Source organism: Cynocephalus volans, chromosome 8, assembly GCF_027409185.1.
Source record: "Cynocephalus volans isolate mCynVol1 chromosome 8, mCynVol1.pri, whole genome shotgun sequence".
In the NCBI taxonomy this organism is placed as follows: Eukaryota; Metazoa; Chordata; class Mammalia; order Dermoptera; family Cynocephalidae; genus Cynocephalus; species Cynocephalus volans.
In genome coordinates, this window is record NC_084467.1 from 79,081,592 (window position 1) to 79,092,274 (window position 10,683).

General features: G+C 39.5%; 1 protein-coding gene across 1 annotated transcript; it reads right to left on the reverse strand.

Annotated features, from left to right (window-relative positions):
* Nucleotides 1–364: 364 nt before the first annotated feature.
* LOC134384764 (polyadenylate-binding protein 2-like) lies at nucleotides 365–1,198 on the reverse strand. The gene has a single exon (XM_063106489.1). The coding sequence runs from the start codon at nucleotides 1,186–1,188 to the stop codon at nucleotides 406–408; it is 783 nt and encodes a 260-aa protein (XP_062962559.1). The 5' UTR covers nucleotides 1,189–1,198; the 3' UTR covers nucleotides 365–405.
* Nucleotides 1,199–10,683: the final 9,485 nt, after the last annotated feature.

Consider the following 10,683-nt stretch of genomic DNA (forward strand, 5'->3'; position numbering starts at 1 on the left):
GTAACAAGCAGAACAGTTTGGTGTCCTTCCAGAGCCCTGGGTAAAAAAAACCCTCTTAACCACCGATGCCCACCTACACTTGAGCAGCCTCCAAAGGGGTGAAGTGGGGCAGGGAAACATGGGGAGCAGCTTGTGCAGTTGAGACGTGTCCATGGCGAATCCCCAGAGTGAAAGAGCAGCCCCCTGCCCCACTCCCTGGGCCTTCCCCTACTCCCCAAAGCAGGTCCCTCCTCAGCAGTTAGTTATAGTATTCTCCCCCCTTCCACAGTGTATCTTTTTTTTTTTTTTTAAATATTTTTTTTCCATCAAGGTCATCTTCTGTTTTTCTTTCTTTTTTTTTAAAATTCTTTTTTCCCCCCTTCTTTCCTCTTTTTTTCCTCTCTCTCCTCCTAATACACACTTTTTTTAGTAAGGGGAATACCATGATGTCGCTCTAGCCCGGCCCCTGTAGACGCGACTCCGGGGCCTGCTGTTAAAACCACTGTAGAATCGAGAACGCGAACTGTTGTAGTTGGTGGTCCTGGCACGGCAGCGGGCTCGTGGGAAACCCCTGTCTGTTGTGCTGATGCCTGGTCTGTTGGTTCGTTTTGGGATCACCTTGATTTGTCTTCCTCTAAATAGGGATTCATCTAAGGCCAGGGAAGTCCTCACCGATTCTTTGCCTGAGAATTCTATATATGCAAATCCTTTGGGATGGCCACTGAATTTGTCACAGAGTATAGTAACACGATTGACTGAACCACAGCCATGAAAGTGAGCTTCCAGCTCTTCTGCCGTTGCACCATAGTCCACATTGCCAACATAGATGGATCGGGCATCAGCCTCCATCTTCTCCTCAATGGACATGATCACTGGGCCAGCATTGCCTGGAGGTGGACTCATATTCATCTGCTTCTCTACTTCGTTCTGTAACTCCTTTAGCTTCTCAGCTTCTTCCTCCATCTCCCTGACTCGAGCTTTGATCGCTTCCAGCTCCGGGTCTTCAATGGCGCCGTCCCCCGGGTCACCCTCGACCAGTCCCGGCTCCTCCTCCTCCTCCTGGCTGCCGGGGGCTCCCGAGCCAGGCCCAGGGCCCGGAGCTCCCGGAGGGGGGGGCGCGGGGCCGGGGCGGCTCCTCTTCGGGCTCGGGCTCCGGCTCGGGCTCCAGCAACAGCTCCCCAGGCTCCAGTTCCTCAGACTCCAAGCCATTCCCGTAGTCCCCTGCGCCCCCCAGGGCCCCCTCCCCGGCCTCCCCACCGGTCCCGGTCACAAGATGGCGCCGCCGCCCCTGGCCCGGAGCCCCCTGTTATGTAATTTAATGCTCACCCAAACTCAGATAAGAAAACTGAGGCTTAGAGTGATTAAGTAACTTCCCCAGACCTCTGATACTTCAGATCACACGGCTCGTGAGTAGCAGTGCTGGAATTCATGCCTAGTTCTGTCTGATTCCAAAACCTGTGCATTAACTCTGTTATGAGTACAGTTTAAGTGATAAAAACGTTTTTTAAATTAAAAATATTTTAACATTTACTTGTACATATTTGTGGGGTAAAGTATGTTAAAAAATTTTTTAAATCAGGGAATCCATAGAATTTGTTATACTCTCAAGCTTAAAAGTTAATCGGTTGTGTGAGCTTGAGAAGAGAGTAATGACCCTGAAATTCTAGTACCCTTTAATACTTTTATTAATTTATTCAAATACTTATTAACAAGTACGTGTAATGTACTCTGCTAGATACTATGTATGAAAGGGGCATAAAAGTGAATAAAATATACATAAATGGAAAAGTTCATACTGTGTGTATGAAATTTTCAATCAGGAAAGTAAGACACACAGAAAGAAAATACAAATAGGAAAGGGATAAACATTAGACTCTTAGATACACAAGGATAGGGATCATGTTTGTTTTTGTTTGCTCCAGTGTGCCTAGACCTAGCATGTTTCTATACACGGAAGAAACTCAATACATATTTGCTCATTTGAACTAAAGAAAGAAACAATGTGATTAGACTTCAGAGAAAGAAAGATTTATTCTGGTTGAAGGAATTAGGGAAAGCTTTGTGGAACAAGTGATATTTGACGTAGAACTTGAAAGATGCATATGATTTGGACTTATAATAGGAATAGTGAGGGTGGTAGAGAAAAAGCATTCAAGGAAGAACTATCAGCACAGCAAGGCACAGAAGAAAATTATGGACTATCTCTAGGGAACAGGATGTGCTTTATGTAGCTGCAGCATCAGTCACTTGAATACAGTAGTAGAATCAGTTGATGGCAGATCATGGAGGGCCTTGGATGCCTGACTAAAGGGTTTGGGTTATATTCTGAGGCAAGGGAGACACAATGGAGTGACATGAGCAAAGCTGTACTTAAGGAACATAAATCTGCCAGTAATTTTAAGACTTATTATAGTTAAGACAAGCTGGTATGAGATGGAGATTGGAGTTAGAAAGCTAGTGTAACATTCCAGACATAAATATATAGGGTTCAAAGAAGGCCTGACCCTGGGTAACAATGGAGAAGCGATGATAGATTTGAAAGATGTTAGTAGAAGAAGGCAGAACCTGCTATATTCATTTGGTGTAGAAGGCCAGCAGAAAAATCAAGAGTAAGATTATGTTTTTAACTTTAGTGACTGGAGAATAGTAGTACCATTGAAAGAAGTCAAACTCACTGAAGGAAATCCTCATATTGGCTGATTTGTGACAAAAAATTCAGTTTAGTTTCAGTCATTTTGAGTTTGAAGGCCTTGTTGGATATCCATATATGAATGAAGCTCAGGTAATGAGGGTTGGAGATTCTCCGTCAGAAGTCATGGCTGAAGTCAGAGGATTATTACAAGAAGAGGACAAACGGGCAGATTCTGAGAGACAGATCCAGGTACCCTTCAGTGTGCTGAAGCCATGCTGGGCCCCACGGTGCTTATTACTGCATCTGGGCAACCACTGTTTAGATAATAATAGGATTTAAATAACGGAGGATGTTTTTAGAGTCCCCAAGCTAGAGTAATATCAGTGGTTTTTGTTTTTGGGGTGTATGAATGCATGTGTGTGCGTGCGTATGTGTTCGTGCGTGCGTGCGTGTGTGTGTGAGTGTGTGTGTTTGTGAGAGATTTGTTTTTCAGTGATTTAGTGATTTCCAGTTCTTCCCTAAGCAGTTTTTACAGTGGAAAGCAGGGGGCAGCAGAGTCCCACTTTTCAAAGGGGATTCAGGCCATAACTTAAGAAGATTTTTTTTCCCCCTGTATCTTTTTATTGTTAATGAAATCATATCCCCTTTTTAAAGTTGGATAAAAAATTTCTTTACTAAGTTGCTGTCTTTACTAAGGCACAGCATATGGGTCTGAAGCTTTACTTTGGGGGCAACATCTCTCCAAGCTGATTATTGCAACCTCTTTATCTGTTCACTGATGATGGTCTGAGTTATTTTAATGGAAGGCTGAGGTTAGAACTGCAATGGGGAATTTTTAGCCTGAGGGCTAACTCCATCCTGAAGAAGCTGGTTTGTATATAAAGGGAAAAAAAATTAGGCCCATCACCGTAGAACTTTTCAGATACATTTGCTTTTATAGTTACAGTTGTGAATATAGTCCACAGTCCTTGTTGCTGTTGTTGGCTGGGTTTCCTCAAGTCAGGCTGACCTGGGATAAGCATGGGAAATAAAGCCACATTCATAGTAGTAACTTATATTTCTTTGGTTTTTGACCTACCTCACTATTGCAGGACCTCTAGTTCTTTCCAGTTTGTCATTTTACTTCTCAGTCTTTTCCTACTCTCTAGACTGCCTGTCAAGCAAGTGACACAGAGGCTTCTTCCATGTTTCTAGTGCTCAGCTGTTCTGTCTCCCACCAGGTGGTCTCACCACTGGGTCCTGAGCAGTAGGTCCTACTGTTGCACTTTAGTGTACCAGAGTCATGCAGGACTCCATGCAGATGACAGGCTTGCTTCTTCCTTTCCTGTTATGTTTTATTAGATGAACAAGGACCATATCCACCTTATACATTATCATATCTGTATGCCTACTATGTGACAGCTGTTTGATAATTTTTTTTGATTGTTGAATAGGCACCAAAGCCTTTTAAGCTCAATGTCTTATAGAATTTTAAATAAATTTTTTTAAAAAACAGGTTTTTTTTAGTTCTTTTACTTGTACTTTTTCTTTCTAGGCATCAAACACGTATCCATGGGGATAAGAACAAAAGGCAAACTCATGAGTTCTAGGAAGAAGTTGGGGGCAATGTACAGATAGTTGGGTGCCCAGTGCAAACTGTTGAGTTGGGATGTGGCCTGAGGCAGGGGCTGCATACACACCGTTAATATTGCTCTGTGCTCTGGCCACATCACACTACCTTCAGTTCTTTGATTATGCCATTCCCCTTAAATTTCCAGGCCTTTATTCATACTGTTGTCCCCCTTGCAATGTCCTTCCTGTTTTCTGTTTCATAAACTTCTCTTTCCTCCCCTACTTTTCTTTTTTCCCATACCATTTTTCACTTCTAACAAGTTACGTAATTGATCATGTTTCATGTCTGTTCTCCCATCCTCTTATTAGAATGTAAACTCCATGAGAGCAGGGATCTTTGTTTTCTTTTTAAAAAACTAATTAATTAATTAATTTTTAATTGAGACATAATTGTACATATCTGTGGGGCACAGAATTGAATATCAATACCTGTTTGCAAAGCCTGATCCTCAAATCAGGATAATTACTGTATTTATCATTACATAATGTAATCTTTTTTGTGGCCCTTTACCAATTTCTTGCTAACCATCCCCCCTCCTTCTTTACTGATCTATCTCAAGCACCTAAAATACTGCTTAGAACATAAAAGATATTCAGTAAGTATTTGTTAAGTGAACAGGTGGATCCTTAGGGTCAACTGAGATGTCATTGCCTCAGTCCCTCCATGTCCATCTTCTACTCCCAATCCTGGATAAAATTTGCTTATTATGACATAGCACTTTGTTTATATTTGCATTATAGCACTTAGCCACTATATGAGAGTTGCTTCATATTTCAGAAAAAGGGTTGATAAAAAATAATTTAACAATATTAAATTGGAAGTTTTGATTGAGGCACCAAGTTGCAATAAATATAAAATTCCAAAGTGAGGTGCCATCCGAAGATGCAAATTTTCATAACTCTTAAAAAACCCCCACCCACATTGTAGATATTGGAGGATCCAGAATGTGAAGATGAGAAGTTTGATGAGGATTTCTTTTGAGAAAAATGGGCTGTGAGTGCCTCGCCCCCACCAGGAAGAGCTGAGGAGTGCTTCTACCTCCAGGTGAAGTTGGGAGATTTGTTCCCAAGGGAACAAATGGAAATGTGTGTCTCTTGCACTTAGGAAGACACGACTGATTCCTGAATCTTGCCAAGAAATTGTAAAAGGCAAAGAGACAGGCTGGCCAGCAGCTCTAAGGATAGGAGCAAGGAGACATTTCTAGAGTTTGTTTGGGGGAAAGTTTCCCCTGGAGCAAATGTGAGCCATATGGGAGACTGAGCCAGTCTGGAGTCATTTGAAATCCTTCCCAAGATTGCTGTCTGGAGGGGAGATAGGAGACCAGCAGAGAAAGGAGGTGGCCAGCCAGAATAAGGTGCATTACCATTTTCAGATGAAAAGTAGTAAATTCTTCCAATTTTTTGTCGGGGGAAGGGCCCGGAAGAACTCATGAAATTGTTAGAAAGAGTCATCTTTAAATACCTCCCAGGTCCCCAAAACAAGAAGCTGGCCCAAAAGAGGATCAGTCAAAATAAGAACATTATGCACACTTTACCTTTCCCCCATCCCATTTTCTTTGCCTCTGTTAGGGTCAGAAACCTGGTCAACAAGCTGGGGGAGAGAAGGGCTGGAGAGACGGTGTGGGGATGGGGACAGGATGAAGCCTCTCTTTCCCACTAAATGCTGCCAGCCTCCAGCAAAACCTTCCTGGGAGATGATTTAATTTTAAATCAGATTAGAAGTTACTCTTACGTGGAACTGGACTTTCTGATTTCTGCATTAAGACAGTTTTTATGGCTTTAAGTGACCTGAATGCTTTTTTTTTATTACCTAGGAATAATCAGAAATGTTGGGATGACGACTGAGATTTTGTCCAGGGCCAGAGGAAATACTTCCCCACTGCATAAATTTTGAAGGGACAGTGGGAGTCAAAAACACTCATGCTTTGTGATTACCTCTCATGAGTGTTCATGGTGACAGTGACAATAATCACGTTAGCTAATGTTTATGGTGAGTCCACTGTTTTTTGGGCACTACGCTAACGTAATGTATTTGTCTCATGATTGTGTACAACTACCTTATGTGATAGGAACTCATACTATCCCATTTTATGCACAGGAAAACTGAAGTTGAAAGACATTAAATGACTTCCCTGAGGTTTATACACCAGATAGAGGTAGAGATAGCATATGAACCCATGTGGTCTTACTGTGCTTTATTCTTTACTAGATTCAAATTTCCTTGAATATGAGGAATAGGGCCTCATTCATGTTCATATTCCTTGTGTACAGCACAGGGCCTGGCATTTAGTGCTCAACCAAAATTTTAATTAGCGAATTGTACATATATATCACTGGCAATATTTCACAGTAAAACAAAATTCAGCAAAATGTAGTAATAAGGAACTTAGGCTTTGGAATCAGTGGACATGCGTTTGAATCCTGGTTTCATCTCTTCATAGCTGTTCTGTCTTTGGGAAAATTTCTTAACCTGTCTGTGCCCCAGTTTACTCATTTGTAAAATGGAATAATAACACCTACATCATAGAATTATGGTGAGAACCAAATAAGAACAAACATAAAGCACTGAACTGGGCCTAGCATGTAGCACACAGTAAATGTACTTGCCATAGCATGTGGCTAAAATATGTGATGACATTTACTTATTTGGGTTTTGTGTTATTTTGTATTTCTGAATTAGCAGAGGTAGAGTTTAGTAAAGGTGTACAGTAGACCAAACCCTAAGCAAAATTGTGAAGCACAGTTGAAGCTCTTGACCAGCCTACATGCTTCATTCAGTAATTATTCCATCTGATGCCAATGCTGGCCAGTTGCTCCTGTTCCTTGGCCATTCACCACTGTTCCCATGTACATTTACTCCCCTTGTAAGGTGTGTGTTTTTGTGGTTGTTCCTAAACTGCTTATTTGTAATTGTAATTACATAATTTAATTAAATATTATTTAAATAAAGCATGAATATGAAGAGATTAGAGGACTTTTACAGTTATCTCCTTGCCTAGCCTTTTCTCTCAAATGGGGCATTCTGTCCTCAAGTTTTCTTCCCTTTGTTTAGGGAAAAGAACTGATGAAACTCATTCATACCAAGGCATAAATGACTGCTGTCCCTGTCAGGGTCATTTCCATTTTAATAGCAAGTTAATGCTCTAGCCAAAGGAAGAAGGCTCTAATTTTGGAAGTTGGGCAGGGTGACTAATTCATCCTATCCAAAAACATGTCATAAATCCTTCTTGATCCCTACTCTGCATACTTTGAAGTATGGCGCTATTTCTGTTACAATTATGCATTGTGTCTACATGCCCATTCATGCCTCTGGCCAGAGTAAATGTACGCTAATTGTCTAATTGGACTTTGTCTTATTTCACTGAGAGTGGTACAGTATACCTTATAGTTAAATTTGGAAGCAGAATTGACAGTACAACTTCTCCAGCCCACAGCATATGCTCCCAACTTTTATTCTTTTGTGGCCAGCCCCCAGCTATGGAGATTCTCACAATACTTAGCCTATCTACTATATTGTAAATTCCTCTGTGGCAAAATGTGCCTTTTATTTATCTTTGCACATTGCCTTGGTAAATATTTATGGAACGAAAGACTTGATTCCCACTTAATGTATGTTCATTTTAATTTCCCTTTAATGCAAAATTAAGAACATGATACAATTGGAATCGGCTTAGAGAACTGGTAGTCCAACCATCTCATTTTATATATGAGGAAATTAAGCCAAACAGATGCGAAATGATTTGCCTCAGGACATACAGTGAGTTAATTCCAGAGCTGGCTTTAGAACTCAGGTCTTCTGATGCTTAACCTGGATCTCTTTTTTTGCTATATTTGAAAAATATATTAATAATATCCAACATTTATTGAGTGCTTATTATATTCCAGGTGTTGTTAATAACCCTTTACATTCATTAACTCATTTCATTCTCATAATAATGTTACAAAGTGGATATTACTATTACCCCATTTTACAAATGAAGAAACTAAGGCATACAAAGGTTAAGTAACTTAAGCAGGGTCAAACAGTAGAGTCAGGTCTTGAAACTAGGAATTTTGGCAAAAGGTATTGAGGGTAGATGGAGGTTTCTTCAGTTCTTCTTAATTTTTCTACTCTAAATCTTTTGGATATTTGGGAATTGACTCAATAGTTTCCTTGAACATCAATGATAGTCTTGGCAATTGTACTTAACATGAATTGCACCGAGTGAAATTTACCTTGGCCTGGAGTTCAGCTATACTCTCGTCTTGAAATACCTATTTGAGCATGCCAGTTAAGATTATGCAAATAATCCTTGCTTTTCTGTAGATGCTCCTCCTTTTCTCAGAGATGATTATTCTTTACAATTAACAAAAAGTGTAGTGAAGTAACATGAGCTATGGCTCCTCCTGAACTCAACACGGAAGCTGTGACAGAAGCATGAAGGCGGTTGTTGAATATGAGAGAACATAAAAATCATGACAAATCCATGGGGAGAGAGTAAGCTGATGAGCCCCTTTATAGGATAGCAATGGTAGCCCAGAGCAGAAGAGGATTGTGTGTCAAGGACTAGGAACAGGCAGAGGAAAACTTTAGAGTTGTACCATTATTTTTTCTCCTCTGCATTATCTTGAGTAAGTCATGACCTGCACTGTCATCAAAGAAAAATTGTAGCACCAGCCAGCAGCTGGTAGGAGTAGGGAAGTAACATCAGGGTTGTACTTGAGTCAGGCAGAGGATGGGAGCAGATAAAAGGCAGAAGTCTTCACACTGCCTCACACCTACACATACCTCAAGGGCTAGGTAATAAGAAGAGGTGAGGGTGGAGATTCTCTGTCAGGCATGGTTATCTGGTGCATGACATACAAGTGGGAAGGGTCAAATCTGTATTTTAACATCAGATCTCGTCACAAGAAGGCAATTTCCCCCTCTTATGCTCCCTAACCTCACAGGACGGGGAGTAAGTCAGGGCTTAGGCTTTAGCTCCTCTCTTTCTGGTACACAGTACTGACTAGTGTTCTCGAGGGTGTTGGTTCCCTAGAGAAACATGAAATACTAGCAGAAAACACCAGAGGAGTAAAACTACGGTGACAGAAAGAAAATAAAAAGAACAACCTATACCAGACAAAACAGGGTTAATGAAACCAATAGAATAAGAATTTAAAATAAGCATACTAAGTATGGTCATCCCTCGGTATCTGCAGAGGATTTGGTATCCTACCCCCTACCTACTGTGGATACCAAAATCTGTGGATGCTCAAGTCCCTTATATAAAATGGCTTAGTATTTGTGTATTACCTATGCACATCCTCCTGTATACTTTAAATCATCTCTAGATTACTTATAATACCTAATACAATGTAAAGGCTATGTAAATAGTTCTACTTTATTTTTATATTTGTATTATTTTTTTATTATTGTATTGATATTTTTTATCTTTTTTTTCCTAAATATTTTTCATCCACTCGCTGTTGGTTCAGCCTGCAGATATGGAACTCATGGATATGAAGGGCCAACTATATCCTCAAATAAGTAGGGAGAATATTGGAGTTATAAAGCAGTAATGAGAAGTTAAGAAGAATGTAGTGCAAATATTGGGTATGAAATTACAACTGCTGAAAACAAAAATTCAGTAAATTCATTGAATAGCAGAGTGAATATAGGCAAAAGATAAATTTGTGAAAAAGAATATTAGGACAAAGAACTCTTCTGAAAGGCATTAAGAATAAAGAGATAGAAAGTATAAAATATATGAATGTTAAGAGACAAGAAGGATTGCCACAGAAATTTCTGTATTAGTATATCAGTTAGGCTTCTCACAGGAAACAGAGAACACACTAAGTTGGAATTTTAAAGAGACCTTAATGAAAGCAGTAATTAAATAATGGAATTTAAGGTGAAAAATATCATGAGAGTCAAAGAGGGACATTATACACTGGTAAAAGGAATAAATGATCAAGAAGATATAACGATAAAAGGGAACAATTGATAAACTATGAAGAAAAATGGATAAATTAAAAATTATAATTATAGATATGAATATATTCCTTTTGAGAACCAATTGAGCCAACAAAAAAGAAAATTCTGATATAAATAATATAGTTAATAGGTTTGAACTAATATACATACACACACACATGTAAACAGTATAATCTTACTCTCATAAATCATTTTCTAGAAAAGACAGAACATTAACAAGGTTACTATATACCAAACACAAAGAAGTCTCAACAAAGGTCAAGTAATCAGCACCATTCAGACCATGTTCTCTGATCATAGAGCAATAAGAAATCATTTTTTAAAATAAAAAGATCACAGAGAAAAGGGTAATCATAAGGGAAATTAGAAATACATAGAAGTGAAAGACAATGGAAAGCCTATGTAATTTTTTTGCATAGCCAAAATAGGACTTAGAAATTTATTGCTCTAATAGAACATAAGAGAATAAAATCAAATAAACCAATATTTCTACTCAGAAAGTTGG

Bases quoted from the DNA above. Each gene is read 5' to 3' on its own strand.
- LOC134384764 (XM_063106489.1), bottom strand. From the start codon at position 1,188: ATGGCTTGGAGTCTGAGGAACTGGAGCCTGGGGAGCTGTTGCTGGAGC.